The sequence below is a fragment of the Jaculus jaculus genome, chromosome 1 (assembly GCF_020740685.1).
Source record: "Jaculus jaculus isolate mJacJac1 chromosome 1, mJacJac1.mat.Y.cur, whole genome shotgun sequence".
Classification (NCBI taxonomy): Eukaryota; Metazoa; Chordata; class Mammalia; order Rodentia; family Dipodidae; genus Jaculus; species Jaculus jaculus.
In genome coordinates this window covers 152,789,820-152,808,346 of record NC_059102.1, presented here as the reverse complement: position 1 = coordinate 152,808,346, position 18,527 = coordinate 152,789,820, and the positions used below count along the sequence as shown (strand labels likewise).

Here is an 18,527-nt window from a genome sequence, read left to right as displayed (position 1 = left end):
CTATTATAGCTTGGAGCAAGTTTTGAAGTCAGGAAATAGGAGTTCTAGAATAGATCTGTCAGCTTTCTGTTACTGCAGTAAACACCTGAGATAATCAACTTAGAAAGAGAAAGGGTTATCTTAGCTCCCACTTTCAGAGGCTCTGGTCTATGGTCTGCTGGTCCGGTTGTCTTGGACCTATAGCATACAATGATGGGAGAATTTATAAGTTTATATGGCACAAAACTGTTCAGCTCATGACCAGTGTGTAGTGGGTGGGGAACAAGAGGAAGGAACTGGGTTATCTGTCCACTCTTTCTTAGAGGGCATTCCCCAAATGCCTTAAGTGTGTGCTTAGCATGTGTGAGGCCCTGGGCTCAGTACATGGCACCACCAAGCAGAAGGAGAAGAAAAACTACCAGATGGTCTTCTAGAGTGTCCAACCCATGCTGCACCCTACCAGCGTGCACTCCACACCCTCAGTGGCTGCTGCTGTCACCCGTGATCAGACTCTCAGCCATGTGCACGGGTGGCACATTGCTTCAGCTTGTGCTTCTCTGGTGAACATCATGCTGCTGATTCCTCATTTTATGTTCTTTGTGGAAGTAGCTGGGTGTTTTACCATTTCATTCTTTTATTTTAAAGTTTTATTTGTTTATTTGCAGAGAGAGAGAACAGGTGCCAGGGCCTTATGCCACTATAAACAAACTGCAGATGTATGCACCACTTTGTGCATCTGGCTTTACATGGGTATTAGGGAATTAACTCCAAGCTATTTGGTTTTGCAAGCAAGTGCCGTTAACTGCTGAGCCATCTCTCCAGCCCTTATTTTATTTTATAATTTTTATTTTTTGGTTTTTCGAGGTAGGGTTCCACTCTAGCCTAGGCTGACCTAAAATTCGCTGTGTAGTATCAGGGTGGACTTGGTTTCGTGGCAATCCTCCTACCTCTGCCTCCCCCTAGTTTATTTTTTAAATTATTTTTTGTGTGTAGTATATGTATGTGTGCGTGCTTGTCTGTATGTAGGCACACATGCGTGTGGAGGCCACAGGTTGATACTGGGTATCTTCCTCACTTGCTCTCCTCCTACTTATTTATTTATTTAGGTTTCGTCAAGGTAGGGTCTCGCTCTAGCCCAGGCTGACGTGGAATTCACTATGTAGTCTCAAGGTGGCCTTGAACTCATGGTGATCTTCATACCTCTGCCTCCCAAGTGCTGGGATTAAAGGTGTGCGCCACCATGCCCAACTTATTGTTGAGCTTTAAGAGTTCTTTATATAGCTTAGTTAATAGATCTGTATCAACTATGTCTTTTGCAAATATACTTTTTAATATAGGATCTCATTGTAGCCCAGGCTGACATGGAATTCATTCTGTAGTCTCAGGCTGGCCTCGAACACACAGTGATCCTCCTACCTTTGCCTCCTAAGTGCTAGGATTAAAGTTGTCTCCACCACACCTGGCTCTTACAAATAATTTTTTTTCCAAATATGTGGCTTTTCCTCTCATACTCTCTGCAGTCTTTCTCAGATCATATGCTTTTAATTTAAATGTTGCAACATCCCTTTATTCATGGCTTTGTTTTGATGTATTTAAAAAATAATTGCTGGGGGATGGAGAGATGGCTTAGCGATTAAGGTGCTTTCCTAAGGACCCAGGTTTGATTCTCCAGGTCCCACATAAGCCAGATGCACAAGGTGGCACATGCGTCTGGAGTTTGCTTGCAGTGGCTACAGTCCCTGGTGTGCCCATTCTCCCTCTCTTTCTCTCTCTCTCTCCCTCTCTCTATCTCTAATGAATAAATAAAAATAAAATCTTTGAAAAAGAAAAAGTAATTGCCAGGCCAGGAAGATGGCTTAGTTGTTAAATGTGCTTGCTTGCAAAGCCTGATGACCCTGGTTTGATTCCCCAGTACCCATGTAAAGCCAGGTGAACAAAGTGGCCCAAGTGGCCAAAGTGGCTGGAGTTTATTTGCAGTGTCAAGAGGCCCTGGGGCACCCATACACACTCCCTTACTCTCTCTCCTTGCAAATAATAAATAAAAATATTAAAATACTAAAATCATGGCAACTCCTCCACTGTCATTTTCTAGAGGCTTATTTTTCCTGGACACATATGGTCTTGATTCATTCTGAGTTAGTTTTATGCTGCATGTGCATCTGTGTAGGTTCGTTCTGTCATGTGGAGCTGCCTGTTCCTGCGCTGTTTGTTGGAAGCTGCCCTTTCCCCAGAGTTGCCTCTCTTCCATTGTTAAAGAGCAGTTGATGGCAGGTGCTTGTGTCCACTGTGAGCTCTCTGCTCCGTTCCCTGACCTGATTCCTGTGACTTGGGTCCTGGAGTTGGGAAGGCTTAGGTCTAATACTTAGCTCTCCTCTTTCCATGTTACGTTGGCAGCTGTGTCTTTTACGTTGTTCCACAGACTTTAGAATCTGTTCGCCGATCCATGTTTTCTACATGTTTTCCAGTTTCTGCTTTCACTGTGCTGTGTTCCAGCATGGAGTGCTTTTATTTATTCTGTCCGAAATGTGCAGGACTTCCTGATCTGGGTTCTTCATCTCGGCAGGGTATTTTCCAACCCCTTCTCTTTGGTTGTTCTTCACCTCTTCCCTTTTCTTCCCATCCTCCTCGTGGTTCTCAAAGGCAATGAGCAAGCCTTCTTCTCCTCCCCACCCCACACAGTTGTGGCCACTTCCCTGTCTGTAGTAGCTCCTCCTTGTGCTGCATTCTGGGTCATTTCTTATCTGTTTAAAGCCCATCAGAGTCCTGTTCTGTTGGAGCCTTTCCATTGTGTCTTTATGTGCCTGTGCGTGCGTGTGCATGCGTGACAAGGTCTCTTGCTGCTGTAAATGAATGTCTGTCTGGCTTTCCATGGTTGGAGAATTGAACCTGGACCCACAGGCTTTGCATGCAAGTGTCTTTAACCACTGAACCATCTCCCCAGCCACATTGTGTTTTAAATTTGTTTACGTTTTACTTCTAGAAGTTCTGTTTGGATCTTTTTTATTTTTTGTGTTTTGTGTTTGTTTGTTTTTCAAGGTAGGGTCTCACTCTGGTCCAGGCTGACCTGGAATTAACTATGTAGTCTCAGGGTGACCTTGAACTCACAGCAATCCTACCTCTGCCTCCCGAGTGCTGGGATTAAAGGTGTGCACCATCACGCCCGGGTGTTTGTTTTTAATGTAGGGCCTCACTCTAGCCCAGGTGGACCTAGAATTCACTATGTAGTCCCAAGCTGGCCTCAGACTCATAGCAATCTTCCTACCTCTGCCTCCCAAGTATTGGGATTAAAGGTGTATTGCCAGGTGTGGTGGCACACGTCTTTAATCGTGTGCACTCAGGAGGTAGAGGTAGGAGGATCGCCGTGAGTTCGAGGCCACCCTGAGACTGCATAGTGAATTTGAGGTCCGCCTGGGCTAGAGTGAGACCCTACCTTGAAAAAAAAAAAAGGTGTACACTACTATCCCCAGCTATTTGGCTCTTTTTAAAACTGATCATACTATTTTGTACATTTTTCTATCCATAAAATATTTTCAAGCTTGTCTTTTTTCCTTTTGAAAAAATTTCTGGGGCTAGAGAGATGGCTTAGCGGTTAAGGCACTTGCCTGAAAAGCCTAAGGACCCAGGTTTGATTCCCCAGTACCCACGTAAGCCAGCTGCACAAGGTAGCTGGTGTGTCTGGAGTTATTTGCAGTGGCTAGAGGCCATAGCGCGCCCATTCTCTCTCACTCTCTCTCTCCCTGTCTTACTTTCTCTCTCTCAAATAAATAAATAATTTTTTTAAAAATTCTGGAATAGAGAGATGGAATAGTGGTTAAGGCACTTGCCTATGAAGCCTAAGGACCCAGATTCTGTTCCCCAGTACCCACATAAGCCAGATGCACAAGGTGGTGAATGCGTCTGGAGTTTGTTTGCAGAGCATGTGCCACTTTGTGCATCTGGCTTTACTGGGATACTGGGGCATTGAATCTGGGTCCCTTGACTTTTCCAGCAAGTGCCTTGACCACTAAGGCATCTCTCCAGTCCTAGGACCTGATGTTAAATACTCCAGTCCTCCCAGAGGGTTATATAGAACATGTGGCAGATGTTGGTAATTGCTGATCCAGGCACGTAGGGCTTATTACGCAGTTCACTTTTGTACTTGACTAAAATTTCCTTGGGAAACCATTGTGTCTTCCTTTTCAAAGGCACCTCCTTCTTTGATCCCACCCTCTGTCTGACTCCCCAGGCTGATGTGATGGCGGGCAGGGTGCCCTCCTGCCCCATCTGCACTGGTGTCGTGAAGCCTGACATCGTGTTCTTTGGGGAGCAGCTGCCCCAGAGGTTCTTCCTGCATGTGGTTGATTTCCCCCTGGCAGATCTGCTGCTCATTCTTGGGACTTCCCTCGAGGTTAGTCAACATGCATGCGGGTGAGCCGGAGGGTGGTGGGCGTAGAGGGGTTGGTTGCTGCCTGGGGACCGATGGGTGGTGCCGCCACTGCCGATGAGTAGACTCAGAGGTGGTAGCAATCCAGGGCTTGGCACTGGCGGCTTGGTGGGAAGATAGCAAATGGGGGAAGAGGTAGCCAGTGAGGCCGATTCCCTGGATAGATCAGGACTGAAGGGAGTGACCCAGGGGTGGAGCTGCACCCTGTGGTGGAGAGCAAGTGCCAGTCCTGAAGAGCAGTGGGCTGCCACAGGCTGGACCTGAGTGGAGTGAGTAGGCAGAAGAGCGCGGAGTGCTCACAGGTACCAGGCTGGGATGGAGGATAGACCAGGCTGGGAGGAGACATGGCTGCCGGTGGTGGAGAGAGGGGTGTTGATGAGGAGGAAGTAGAGTTGGGGTCTGCACATGAGGTACCCGAGAGATGCCCACTTGTGTTGTCCAAAGAGCTGACCTGCATCTAGGTCAGAATGCCAAGAAGTTTCTAAAAGGTGTAAAGAGAAGGGGGTGAGGCTGTGGGTGGGGCCTAGCTGGGTATAGGTAGAGGCCAAAGAGGTCAGAAAGCCCTGTTGCAGGGGCCTAGCCACACAGAGGCCCCAGGTCATGTGTGCTGAGCATGTCTCTCATCAGGCACGTCGTGGTATTTCAAACAGTCCAAGTGAGATGAATTTGTGACTCATCAGTTTGTTAGAGACAATGCTTACTAAAGGGAAAATAGCAAGGTGGACAGTGAGGCATGGGTAGGGAAGGGGCTGCTTTGCAGACATTACTGTTTAGCGTGGTCCTCATCAGAAGGTGACACTAAAGAGGGGAGGGTTTCAGTTTAAGGGTCTGGAGGGGGCATCACACTAGCAGTGAAGGCGGGGTGGTGGAGGTGAAAGATCACCGGGAAGGCTGATATTCTGGTTTCCTCCAGAAAGGACTCCTGGGAGATAGATATGCTATGAGTGGGCACTGGGGATGAGAGTCAGAAGAGGCCCTGGCAGATGGCCTTGATTGGTGCTCGCAGGTGCCAGGGAAACCAGCAGGGGGCCTGTAGGCTGTGGGGGTCTGGGTGTGGGGGCTGAGCAGGCTTGTGGTGTGGGAGGGCTTGAATTCCCACAAGACTAGGCGGAGGGTTTGCGGATGCCAGGAGCTCAGCCCCTCACACTTATTTTGAAGTGGCAGCAGGTGGATGTGGGAGGGGGAGTCATGAGGCACTGAAGAGTGAGCTGAGCACGGAGCAAGCAGGCAGAGGAGCCCAGAGGGCTCACAGGTACGAGCCTGGGCAGGAGGATGGACTCGGGAGGACTAGCCAGGGGTTAAGGCCTGGGTTCCCTAGGGCATGGTACTCAGCGTATTGGGCCTGCCCTGCTGAGCATAGTAAAGACCACTAAGTGGAATCTGAGGCCACCAGCCATCTTTATTTGTAAGGTGAAAATAGCCTTTTACTCCTGTTGATAAAAATACCACATGCAAGATCTATACATTGGGCTGGAGAGATGGCTTATTGGTTAAGCATTTGCCTGTGAAGCCAAAGGACCCCTGGTTCAATTCCCCATGACCCATGTAAGCCAGATGCACAAAGGGCACATGCATCTGGAGTTTGTTTGCAGTAGCTAGAGGCCCTGGCATGCCCATTCTCTGTGTGTGTGTGTCTCACTCTCTCCTCTCTCGCTTTCTCTCCTTGCATTTAAATAAGTAATTTTTCTTCTTGAGGTAGGGTCTCACTCTACCCCCTGGGGACCTGGAATTCACTGTGGAATCTCAGGGTGGCCTCAAACTCACGGAGATCCTCCTACATCTGCCTCCCGAGTGTGTGTGCCACCACACCCAGCTAATACATAATTTTTTTTTTAAAGATCCATACATTATAGAAAAGCGGAGGCAGAGTCAATAGCTGCTAGCTATGTCCTTTAGAGTGGTTTGTTTTTTGTGTTTTTTTTTTTTTTGGTACAACCAAAAGCTAGACAACACTGTGTGTTCCATGATTTGTCTTCCATGGTGTGTGAGCATCTGGAATGGCCTTATTATTGTCCTGCAGGTGGCTCCTTGTGTGACTGTGAGGCTGCAGCCAGGACGCTGGCCTCAAGACAGTACCAGTATGACCCGAGTACTCCATGGTGTCTTGCATCAACAACTTCCCATATGTTTGCGGGAAAAGTTGTGCTGGACTATGGATCTCCACTGTGTCTTACAAGGCACACTATATAAACCAGATGACCCTTTTACTAAAATCTGAAATATTCAGACTCCTTGAAGTATATTGAGTCATGAGAGTTGTAAGACAAGGGATTGTGACCCTGAAACAAAATTTCTTACTGATGAACATTTTAAGACAAGTAGCATGTAATTTTTGTCGCAAGTGTGTCTGTCTATTGACTATCCTTGTGTATGCATTTTCACACTCACAAGTATTTCTGAAGAATAAATTCTGATATTTAGTGTGTAAGGGTCCATTTTCTTATCTCTTCACCAGTACCAAAATGGCCTATTTTAGCTTTCTGCCAATCTGATTAGTTAGAAGTAACCCTCTGGGGGCTGGGGAGTGTGGCTCCACGGCTCAGTAGCAGAGCGCTTGCCAGCAATGTGCAAAGCCTGGGCTAGAACTCCAGCACCGCAGTGCACGTGAGCCTACACTTCTGTAGAGCGGAGCTCCTCTTGTGATGCTTATTGGTCAGATTTGCTCTCTTCATATTTCATATTTATGTCTCTCACTGGGGTGCAAATTAGTAGCTTAGTATGTTTGCCAATCTATGCTGCAAATGCCATGACAGTTTGTCCATGGCGATGGAATCTAAACTCTTCCAGTCTTGTAGATACTGATGTGGCAGTGCCATAGTCAAACCTGTCCCTTCCCCCGTCTTCTGCGCTTGCCTCCTGCCTCCACCTCCCACATGCTGGGACGACAGGCGTTTGCCACCACACCCACTCAAGAACTGTTTCATTTACATTTAAACCTATGACCCTTTGAAATGTTTTCAGTAAAAGGCAGGAACTGGGTATTTTCCTCAGATTAAAGCTAGGCTTGGATCTGTCTCTTAATCTGCCCATTCTTTGTATTGCTACTCACTTATTATATATTTATTTTTGAGTCAGGGTCTCACTCTAGCCTAAGCTGACATAACTCACTTTGTAGTTCCAGGCTAGCCTGGAACTCATGGCGTTCCTCCTCCCTCAGCCTCCAGGGTGCTGGAACCGAAGGCGAGCGCCACAACCTCCAGCTTCCTTATGTCGTTACTCTTTTTAAAAATTATTTATTTATTTATTTATTTGCAAACAGAGAGAGATAGAGAGAAGAGAGACAGACAAAGAGAGAATGGGCATGCCAGGACCTCTAGCCACTGCAAACAAACTCCAGATGTGCCCCTTGTACATCTGGCTTACATGGGTCCTAGGGAATTGAACCTGGGTCCTTTGGCCATCTCTCCAGCCCCTTATGTTGTTACTCTTGGTGCAAAAATCTGATGGCAGCATTGCCTGTAGGGAGACTGATGGGGACCCGACCCAGGCCCAGGGTAGTAAGAAGGTCCCTCTGTGCCACACAAGAAGAATGTGCAAGTCAGGTTCATGCAGGCTCAGGCCCTGCCATAGACAGGCAGGTGGAAGGTCAATGCTAAAGGCAGACCACATAGACTGGAGGAAGGACAGTGTGGGGAGAAGCCTGGGTTTGTAGGTGGGGGACAGTAAGAGGAAGAGAGGGAGGCCCAAGGGGAACAAGGTCATTCAGACGGCACAAGGCTTCAGAAATGAAGTGATGGGATCCTGACTCAGGCCCGGCTGAGGTGTGTAATGTCCTAGTGCCACATGGACACCCAGCTCCTCATATGTGGGTCATCTTTCAGGTGGAGCCTTTTGCCAGCTTGTCTGAGGCCGTGCCAAAATCAGTGCCCCGACTGCTCATCAATCGGGACTTGGTCGGGCCCTTTGCTTGGTATCCTCGCAGCCAGGATGTAGCCCAGCTGGGAGACGTGGTTCACAGCGTGGAAAAGCTGGTGGAACTTCTTGGCTGGACACAAGAGATGCAGGAGCTCATCCAGCGGGAAACTGGGAAGGTATGGACCCTGAGATCGGAAGCCTGGCCCACCACAGTAGACTGGTGTTGCAGTCAGGTTCACCTTACTGGCAGAAATCACCCAAGAGCAGCTTTTGGGGAAAAAGGATTTATTTTGACTTACAGACTCAAGGGTTTACTCCATGATGGCAGGGGAAATGATGGCATGAACAGAGGGTTGATATCAGTCCCTGGCCAACATAAGGTGGACAATAGCAACAGGAGAGTGTGCCAAGCACTGGCATGGGGAAACTGGCTGTAACACCCATAAGCCTGCCCCCAACAATACACTCCCTCCAGGAGGCGTTAATTCCCAAATCTCCATCAGCTGGGAACCCAGCATTCAGAACACCTAAGTTTATGGGGGACACCTGAATCAAACCACCACAGCTGGTTTGCCCAAACTGAACACTAAATGCTGTGTGTTGTTCTGGGTGCTGACCTGCCCTCGTTGTCGGCATATAGAGGTGCTCATGGTGGGGCTCCTACAAGCGGTTGCTGTTGGCATCCTACACTGAAGGGCCCGCGGAGGCCTGAGGTGAGGTCCCTGTATAACTCAGGAGCGGGAGCATTGAGAAGCTGACAGAAGCTGCACCCCATGTGGGTCAAAGCTAACCAGAGATGGTCTTAGGCATTATTGTGAGTCTATTATGGCTGCTGGAGAGGGTAAGCCAGAGGATTCTCACAGCCTGTAAGCTAGTGATTCACACAACACAGTTTCCCTTGAGAATCATGCCAGGTGCAGCCTTGATTACAAAGCTTATTTTCTGTAGGGGAGTGTTAGCATTCAAATCAAAATTCCATGATTACAGAAAGGTGCAGCCCTGCCCAAAGGGAGATTTTTCCAGATTGTATCACAATGGTGGTTCTGTTCTTCCCAAGACAGAATCTTAGGAAATCCCAGCGCTTTTCCTTCATCCCCAGCCTTGCCTGCTCCTGTCTCATGTCCCTGTGCCATAGTAAGCACTCATCTTACTGGCAGAGCTCCCGGCCTCTGCTCTGCAGCCTGATTTCTTACCAAGAGTGGACCAGAGAGAAGCAAGGCTTACTAAGGATGAGACCTAGCATCCACTGTCTCCATGTTGCACACCTCTACCACTATTGTTTTTAGACTTTTCCAGTTGGCTCTCAGAGCTAAGATGCAGGCTAGAACCATTTCTTACCTCACTGTACAGAGGAATAAAGACCATCATCGGTCAGGTCATCCTGCTGGGTAACTATTTTGGAAGCTGAGAACCCAACCAACAAAATGTGCCAGTTAAATGTGCCTACCCCCCACTGGCTGAGGAGGGCAGCTCCTGGTAGGTCAGCCAGGTAGGCTTGCAAGGCAGCCAGCCTTGTTTCTGTTCAAAGGTAACTAAAAGCCTCTATGGGAGTTTGCCTGGGCTTTTTCCTAGTTTCACAGAAACTTGAATTAAATACACTATGATTTCAGAGTTATAAAAAAAAGGGTTATCTGAGGATGTGTCAGCACATTAAATAAGTTATTTAAAGTCTGACCTGTAGAGAAGGCTCAGCAGTTAAGGCACTTGCCTACAAAGCCTAAGAAGCCAGGTTCAGTTCCCTGGTTCCTACATAAAGCCAGATGCAAAGTAACACATGCATCTGGAAGTTTGTTTGCAGCAGCTGGAGGCCCTGGCACACACATTATCTCTCTGCTTGCAAATAAAATGTTTTTAAGTCACTTGGGGCCAGGAAGATGGCTCAGTGGTTAAAGGCACCTGTTTGCAAAGCCTGCTGGCCTACATTCAGTTCCCCAGTACCCACATAAAGCCAAATGCATGAAGTGGTACACAAATCTGGAGTGTTTGCAGTAGCAAGAGACCCTGTTTTTTCGAGGTAGGATCTCGCTTTAGCCCAGGCTGGTATGGAATTCACTATGTAGTCTCAGGTGGTCTCGAACTCATGACAATCCTACCTTTGCCTCCCAAGTGCTGGAATTAAAGGTGTGTGTCACCGTACCCAGCTCAAAAAGTTTTTAAAAATATTTTTATTTCTTTGAATCACTGATAGAAGACAGAATGGGCATACCAGCGCCTCCAGCCACTGTATTCGGACTCCTGATGCACGCTCCACTTTGTGCATCTGGCTTTGTGTGGGAACTGGGAAAGTGAACTCCTGTTGTTAGGCTGTGCAGGCCAGTGCCTTAACTGCTGTACCATCTCTCCAGCCCCCCAAGTAAATTGTTGTTTTTGGCTTTTCGAGGTAGGCCCTCACTCTAGCCCTGGTTAACCTGGAATTCACCGTGTAGTCTCAGGCAGGCCTCGAACTCAGTGATCCTTCTAAAGTCACTTGGAGCCTTTTCCTCTTCAGCCACTCTGTTCTGCTAGGCCTGCTGGAACCTAACTTGCCCATTTGCAGACAGGAGCTTGTAGTCTACGACACATTTTGCTTGACTTCAAGCCTGCCCAGGTGTGAAGGTGACTTATCCCCTTCTCTGTTCCAGCTAGATGGACGGGACAGATAGAAGGACTGTGGCTGCTTTACACGTGAGAAAGTCACGTAGGAGAGAGATGCACATCCCCTTCCAGAAAAACCCCATGCCTGTACACAGCTTCTGGGCCAAATGAGAACACGTGACCTGTGGCAATACAGATCTGTCTGCTCTACCCAGCTCTTCGCTGGAGCTCATCAACACCTTTCTGGTGGTGGCCCTCATAGATTGAAACAGGCTATCTGGAAGGCAGCCCCTGGTGAGACACTAGAGTCATCTAGCATGTTGGATTCTGCAGTAGGGGTTTCAGTTAGAAAATGTCTCCATCTCTCGCATGAAATAAATTTTAGTATAAAAGTTGGCAGCTTTCGTTTGTTTCTTTGGGACAGCAAGTGTTGACAGTTCTCAGTGTGTGGGCATCCCCCTCTTAGAATAGTCAGGACTGAGCCTGTCTGTCCCTGGCCTCACCCTGATGATGGCTCAGGCCCCTGTTCCATATAGTTCTTGAAGACCATCCAGAATCTCATCTGTCCAGCACTTCCTAAGTCACCTCTTGCTCCCTACCCACCTGGCTTCTCCAATAGCGCTAAAACCAAAGGCAAAGCTGGGTATGGTGGTGCACATCATTAATCCAATCACTTGGGAGGTAAAGGTAGGAGGACCGCTATGAGTTTGAGGTCAACCTGAGAACTACATAGTAAACTCCAGGTCAGCCTGGGCTAGAGTGAGACCCTACCTCAAAAAACCAAAGGCAGACGTTACTCTCAGAAACCCTGCTGGCTTCCGGCCAAGGTAGACTCCTCCTGCCCCAGTGCTTACACAAAGCCACACTGGGTTTCCTACTTTGACTCCTGAGAACTGGTCACTTTCTCCTTGGCTCCTACCCAGTGCAGTCTGAGCCATTTGCCAAACAGAAGCCCCCATTTTCTGAGCTGTGTCCACCCAAGGCTGACTAAGAGTTTGAGTTTCAAAGGGGAAAGTGGGGAGAGGGAGGGTATTACCATGGGTTTTTTTTTAATAATCATGGAAGTTGTTAATAAAAATTTGAAGAAAAGAGGTTGAACTGAGATTTCAGAGACCTGGACTCTTGTCCTTGCTCCTCAAGAAGCTACATGGCTGATCCAGGAAGTGTTGAAATCTAAAACATAATTAATTTCTACTTCGACCTAATGCTTATCTATTTTATAGACATTCACACAATCTTGCCTCGAACTCTTTATTCTGGGGTGTTTCTCAGAAATCTCGAGATTCCACTTTATGATTTCATGAGGGGCATTTTCCTCCCCATATTACTAAGCTAGTTGAATGTGACCAATTCAGTTGTAACCACAAGTGAAAGCTTGGGTGTGCAGATAATACAGTGGGTGGTGGAGCCAGGACTATAGAGAATGCAGAAGGGGCCACCTGCCCTGTGCTCAGTGGGCTACAAACAGGAACATGCTTCAGGTGCTCAGTTCGTTTTGGATGTACACTTCCAGCAGATTCTTTCACTTGTGCAACACTGCATATGCCCCACATACGGACTGTGAGCTGCCATGCCAGCTCCAGACATGCTTGTACCATGTGTGCCCTGCTCAGCCACTGCCCTCACACATGCATGCTCATCTGTGTGCCAAAGTAGTCCTGCCCTTAGCAGTAGCCTCTGCACATCAGAAAAATAACCATTTGTAAAGTTGAAGGCGGGTTCCCAGTCTTTACAGAAGACAAGACCATCACAGCCCTAAAGACAAGAAACGGTACAAAAAACTGCAAATCACAGAGTGGGGAGTAAACAGAAAGGGTCCCCAGCTGGAGAGAAGTGTAGCTTCTCCAGGCCGCACCCCAAGGGCATCTCTGGGAGCAGCACCAGTTCTGAAGGGAAGCAGAGGGCGCTATCTTCAGTCAGGTTCTGAGTCAGGGTCTGAGGAAAGCTGCCCCTCCATGGTCTCGCACATTGCATCCTGCAGGGAGGTGAGATGACCTCGGGGACTCATACCCATGGGCTGGATGACTTTGTGCCTGCAGGTAAAGTAAAAAGACAGGGGTCCTGTTCATCCCTGGCTGCTAGTGAGTTAATTTCTTAATCAGGCCCAGATCCTAACTATCACCTATATCACCTAATGACTGAGCTGAAGTAGCCCTTTATATTCCTGGCCTTATTTTCACTATCTGTAACTAGAACACAATCCCGACCTTGCCCTAACTCTTCTGTAGGATTACCTCTAGAACAAGTGATTTCAAACATCAGCAGCACAGTCTCAAGTCCTGAGCTCTCTGATCCCTCCACTTGGGGCTCATTCCCACTTCTCAGGGGCAGGCCTTCCCTCCTCACAGCACCTACCTGGAGAGCTTGTCAAACATGTTCACCAGCTTCATGGCCTCGTGCTCCTTCTGCTCCTCCGTCATGCCCTCCATGGGGTTGGGTGGCTTCTCCTCCACCCTTCCGGTCACAGGGTTGATGCTGCTTCCCAGGGAAGGGGCATGGGGAACTGGTTAGTGATGCTATGGAACCAAGTGGGGCTATGTAGGGCAGATGGAGTCTTCATCCTCCTACCAAGGCCTGGCCTATCAAGAACCCCACTTTCCTGGTTTAGATGCATGTATGTGGGGGGGGGGTAGATTGGAGGGTAGCCAACTAGCAGAAGAGAGAGTTCCTTCCTAAAATATCAGCCAGCCAGCTGCCCAGACACCCACTTTTTAAGCCTGAGCACACTAAAAACAGATTTTGTCATTAGAACACACATTGCTTGGGATTCTTGCCTGATTCTGGGTGATGCCCCATTCCTCATCTCAACCCACAAGGTCTAGATGGGGGAAGGGGTAGGGGGTAAGAAGCTATGAGAGGACCCCAAGGTGCATAATGGGGGCACACACCTGGCCTTGGCTTCCTTGTACTCGTCAGTGTCCGTGTCCTCATCCTCTGAGTACTGGCCCTCAGGCCGGCCCCCTGCCATGAGGCCCCTGGCAGCCAGGAGGCCAGCAGCATTCCCGTAGCCTGTGTACTTGATGAATCGGGGCACTGAGGACCAGGGCAGAGGTCAATGTGTGAAGGTGGCTGAGGCAGGGCAGTTCTGGGGTTTGGGCTCCCCCCACTCACCACTCTCAGAGCACAGCACAAAGAGGAACTCGGCAGCTACCCTCTTCACGTCGGTGTCTAGGTGTGTCATGAGGCGGACCAGCTTGTTCCGGAGCAGGTCCCCCACCTCAGGTCGAGTCTTCACATCCCGCAATGGGGGTAGCACCTGGGGAGGCAGCTGTCCCTAAGCCTAGGCCTGAGGCAGCCAGGGGCTACAACCAGATCCCAGCCCATGTGCCCCAGGGACACTGGCTCCTCTGCCAGATACCTGAGCCTTCAGGAACTTCCTGGCAGGACGATGTAAGCGGGCACATTCTGTCAGGACACTCAGCACGGGAGCCACACTCTCCTTCAGCCTGTGGGTCTGCAGAGGGGCCTGTCACTGAGTTGTGGATAAGCACTGGGTAGTTCTGACGACAGACTCACAAAAAGGCTGTGCTGCGGTGAGTTAATCATTGGCCAGAGCTGGGATGGAAACACTAAACTGGGCATGATGATGCATGCCTATAGTCCCAGCACTTTGGAGAGGGAGGCAGAAGTTCAAGGTCTTGTTGGTAATAGGGTGAGTTTGAGGGTAGCCCAGGCTACAAAAGAACGAGTTTAAGCCGGGCATGGTGGCACAGGCGAGGTAGGAGGATCACTGTGAGTTCAGGGCCACCCTGAGAATACAGAGTGAATTCCAGGTCAGTCTGGACTAGAATGAGACTCTCCCTCGAAAAACCAAAAAAAAAAAAAAAAAAAAAGAACCGGTTTAAAAAAATGGGGGGAGGATGATGGAAACAGAATCGATCTGAAAGCTTGTGACTTGTGGTAAGTAACTCACTGCTTTAAGTCTAACTTCCTCAACTCTAAACAAGAGCTATGAACAAAGCACTACATATTTGAACCTGTCAGCACATCTCAGGCACACATAATGCCCTCAGGAAACTGTAAAATCCACTGGGTGTGGTGGAGCACACCTTTAGTCCCAGCAGTCGGGAGGCAGAGGTAGGAGAATTGTGCGTGAGTTTGAGACCACCCTGGGACTACATAGTGAATTCCAGGTCAATCTGGGTTAAAGCAAAACCCTACCTCGAAAAGCAAACACAACAACAAAATCCACCTAGGTGCCAGTGGACAGCTAGCAGTGTACCTATCCCTGCTCATCCTCCTGCTCTCTCTCTAGAGCCCGACATGAGAGGCCCTAACAAAAGCGACAGCCAGCCACAGGTCGCGTACTCAGCACCAGCTGCTGCTTCCTCGTCCAGCTCACAGATACTGTGAGCACCCTTGGCCTAACCACACAGTTCCTCAGAGATCTAATGGACCTCAATCTGTGGTTCTTCCGTCTACTTAATGTCTGTGAGCTCCAGGGCAGACCAGAGTTCCAATCCTTTGGATATTCCAGTGTAGCCACAGGAGTCAGGAAACCGGTGATTAGAAGCCCCCTGTGAGGCTGAGGGACAGCTGATGTCTATCACCCAGAGTTGCCCATGCACAAGGACACCGGGAACCCGAGGGCCACAAGCAGGGACAAGGGGTTTCTGAGAACCACTCAGGACAGTACTGCAGAAACATACAAGGCAACAAGAACCTTGCTAGAACTTGAGAAGCACGCAATGAGGCTCACACATACAGTGCATCCACACGCTCTGAGGGAGGCGGGGTCTTGCAGTCTGGCAACCACCTAGTTGGACCACAGAACCTCCCTCCCCCCAAGTAACAGCATCAAGACAACTGCCACTTGCCAGTGTGAAAGGTACATAAGCAGTGGCCACGGCTGTGCAGGAAAAGTTAGGGCCAGAGCTCCTGGGACATCCACAATGCAGGTCACCCACCTACCTGATGCAGACGCTTCTCCAAGAAAGCAAGGAGGACGCTGATCACATCCATGTTAATGCCCATAAACTCCAAGGAACCTTCATGCAGCTCCAGGGTGAGAAGGACATCCAAACACTTGAGGGGCAAGTTCCCCAGGAGATTCACTGTGTGGCTGGAAACAGATGGAGATCAGCTTGACAGGACACACGTGCAAGCCCTGGTCCCCTCCTGGGGCACACAAGACATGAGCCACTGTCGACGGTCTTGAAGCAACAGGTGCTACAGGGATTGATCTGAGGGTAGTCTCACTCTGGTATGAGGCAGACTCTACAAAGGCCACTTGCTCCATTTTTTTTTTTTTTCTGGGATGAAGAAACAAGCAATCTCAAAACTGGTGGCTAACAACAGACAAGGAACCACATTGCCCTCTTAATACCACAGCCACCACTGTCTCGGCTTCTAATCCTTGGCTCTTGTCCTGGCCACACCCTAAACTCCTGAGGCTCTCTGGAAGCACACTGGTGTCTGGTACCCCTAATAAAATCAAACCCTAGGGTGGAGCCTGGGCTCCCAAGTGCTTCTGGTCCACAGCTAGGGCTAGGTTTGCCCCCCCCAACACAGTAAGCTCGGCCCTCACCCATGGAACTCCTCTGTGCGGTCTCCGGCAGAAGGAATCATCACACAGTGCCGCAGAAGGGTCCCCAGGTATCGGTAAAGTGCAGCATCTTCCTGACCAAAGACACAAAGGAGCTCCCATGAGAAGGTATCCTATATGTCCCTATTGCTGTGTTTCCTGTTGCATGGCACTGACTACTGGGCTGTGTCCACTGTACACGTGGGACAGTGCTAGGCTGCAGACCACCACTAGTGTTTTCTAAAAAGGTCCCCATGTACAGTTGTAGGCGCATTTCTAGATAAGCATAAAATGCCCGGATGAAGTCCCACGTTCATAGCCTTATGGTGGAGGACCTCCCCATCGCACCACAGTCTTGTTGAACCCCACCCCTCAGAAACCTTCCTAGAGGTTCCTTTGGAGTAGATGTTTCCTGGGGTGCCCACCACCTCTGACATCCAGGAAGCTGAAAGTAGGATGGGAGGCAGGATCACAAAATGTCCTGAGTCCCACAGGTGACTTCGGAATAGAACTTACCTCATCCACCTCCCTCTTGATGGAGTCAAAGGTGATGTTAAAGAGTACTTTGAGAACCTCCATGGCCCGCTCTGTCTCTTGGGGAGGAAGGATTTCAGGGGGGCTCTCGTTGGGAGCCACGCCCAGTGTCAGCTCCAGCGCATCAGTCAGTAGGCGCACCCCGTGCAGTTCCTGAAACAGCTGCTGGCGAACGTCAGTGCGGAGGGCTGTCAGCAGGAAGAGGAGCCTCAGGTCGAAGAACTGGACATCGTGGGGGAAACTCCTTTGGCGGTACAGCTCCACGCGCTCCGCCAGCTTCACCACCAGGCGGGCTTCTGCTGCCAGCATCTGTGCCGTGGGACTGCTGAGCACGAGGTTGCAAAGGCACTTGAGGGACTCGAGGACGACATCCATGTCTGGGGTCTCTGGGATGGGCCCCTCCGAGGGGTAGATGCCAGCGTAACAGGCTAGTGCATGGAGGCTCTGACGACTGGCAAATGGGTCTAGGCAGCGGTGGTCTCGGGACAGGATGCGGATGGTCTGCAGCCAGGTGACACGGTGCAGTGGGGGCAATCCCTGCTCCAGGACCGAGACCAGCAATTTTGCGAGTCTCTGTGAGAAGGGAAAAGAGTGGCTCCACCAAGCGCCCTAGAGGGACAGCCGGTCCCTACCCTGTGATCCCCCCCCCCGCCCCCCACAGGCCGACACCTACCTTCCTGTCTTCCTGCTGGGCGTCATCAAAGGTGAAGCTCTGCGAGTGCTGTAGGGAGACCCAGTGGGTCACGGCCACACGCAGAAGGACCTGTGCAGCCTCCACCCAGGCAGCAGCCACCGGCTAAGACCGGACGGCGAGTCCCCCCCCCCCCCCCCCGCACACACACACCCTCTCCTCCCACACCCCGACTCCTCGGGAGCTCCGGGCCTGCCTGCAAATCCGCCGCCGCGCCCCCTTCCCTCCATGGGCGTTCCTCCGCGCGGGCTGCCGCTCACCTCCCGGTTGAACGACAGCAGAGCTTCCGTCCTGGCGTCTTCCTCTCCTCTCTCCACGGCATCCGCCACTGCCCGGGGCTCCATGGTCCCCGGGATGCGGCGATGCGAGGCTGCAGCCAGGGAAGATGCAAAAACGGGAGCGGCCCTGGCCGCCGGTTCCGCCCCGGCCCGGAAGTCCAGAGTCGGCGCGTGAGGGATGCCGGGACCCGCACGAGCTCAGGGCGGGGCTTCTCCGTGCGGAGCCGGGCTTGGTGGTGACCAGGGCCGATTGGGGAGGTCAGCACCGGTCTGCTTGGTACTTCCTGCCTCCCGACTCTGGGGGTGCGAGGGGGTGGCGTTCACGTGCCAGGCGGAGACTGAGAAAAACCAGTAAGACGACCCGGGGCTCTCAAAGCAACTGTTGTCGTCTTTAAAAAAAAGATGGGAGAAAGGAGGATGAGGATGAGGCTCAGTGGTAGCGTGCCTGCCTGGCATGCCCGGAGCCTTGGGTTCCAACCCCAGCACCGCACAAAAAGGACGTGCACGCCTAGAATCCCAGCACTTGCGGGGGTTGGAGGTGGTAGGATCAAAAATTCAAACTTCTCCTCTACTTCATGAGTTGGAGGCTACATGAAACTGACTCAAAAGGAAAATAAAACCATGGCGCGCGCCTCTGATCCCAGCACGCAGAGGCAGGAGGATCACCGT

General features: G+C 50.3%; 2 protein-coding genes across 7 annotated transcripts in view; one reads left to right on the top strand and one right to left on the bottom strand.

Annotated features, from left to right (window-relative positions):
- Positions 1-11,226, top strand: part of Sirt3 (sirtuin 3) — a 28,251-nt gene extending 17,025 nt beyond the window's left edge. For 5 of the 6 annotated variants that reach the window (XM_045152250.1, XM_045152246.1, XM_045152253.1 and 2 more), the window contains 3 exons: positions 4,205-4,366; positions 8,224-8,433; positions 10,883-11,226. In XM_045152250.1, the coding sequence (XP_045008185.1) occupies positions 4,205-4,366; positions 8,224-8,433; positions 10,883-11,002 (492 nt within the window). In that variant the 3' untranslated portion in view covers positions 11,003-11,226. Of the gene's footprint in view, positions 1-4,204; positions 4,367-8,223; positions 8,434-10,878 lie in introns of all 6 variants that reach the window. The other variant, XM_004654155.3, reaches the window with a different exon arrangement.
- Positions 11,227-12,068: 842 nt separating this feature from the next.
- Positions 12,069-18,475, bottom strand: Ric8a (RIC8 guanine nucleotide exchange factor A). Its single transcript, XM_004654154.2, has 10 exons — positions 17,841-18,475; positions 17,563-17,610; positions 16,872-17,462; positions 16,359-16,450; positions 15,743-15,893; positions 14,190-14,285; positions 13,943-14,087; positions 13,720-13,864; positions 13,187-13,306; positions 12,069-12,864 (listed from the first exon to the last, which is right to left on the bottom strand). Exons 1-10 carry the CDS (start codon positions 17,922-17,924, stop codon positions 12,744-12,746), a joined length of 1,593 nt encoding a protein of 530 aa, XP_004654211.1. The 5' UTR covers positions 17,925-18,475; the 3' UTR covers positions 12,069-12,743.
- Positions 18,476-18,527: the final 52 nt, after the last annotated feature.

Coding starts and splice junctions, on each gene's coding strand:
- Ric8a (XM_004654154.2), bottom strand. CDS start 17,924: ATGGAGCCCCGGGCAGTGGCGGATGCCGTGGAGAGAGGAGAGGAAGAC. Junction 17,611..17,840: donor TGCTGTCGTTCAACCGGGAG/GTGAGCGGCAGC, acceptor GTCTCCCTACAG/CACTCGCAGAGCTTCACCTT. Junction 14,088..14,189: donor GGAAGTTCCTGAAGGCTCAG/GTATCTGGCAGA, acceptor CTGCCTCCCCAG/GTGCTACCCCCATTGCGGGA.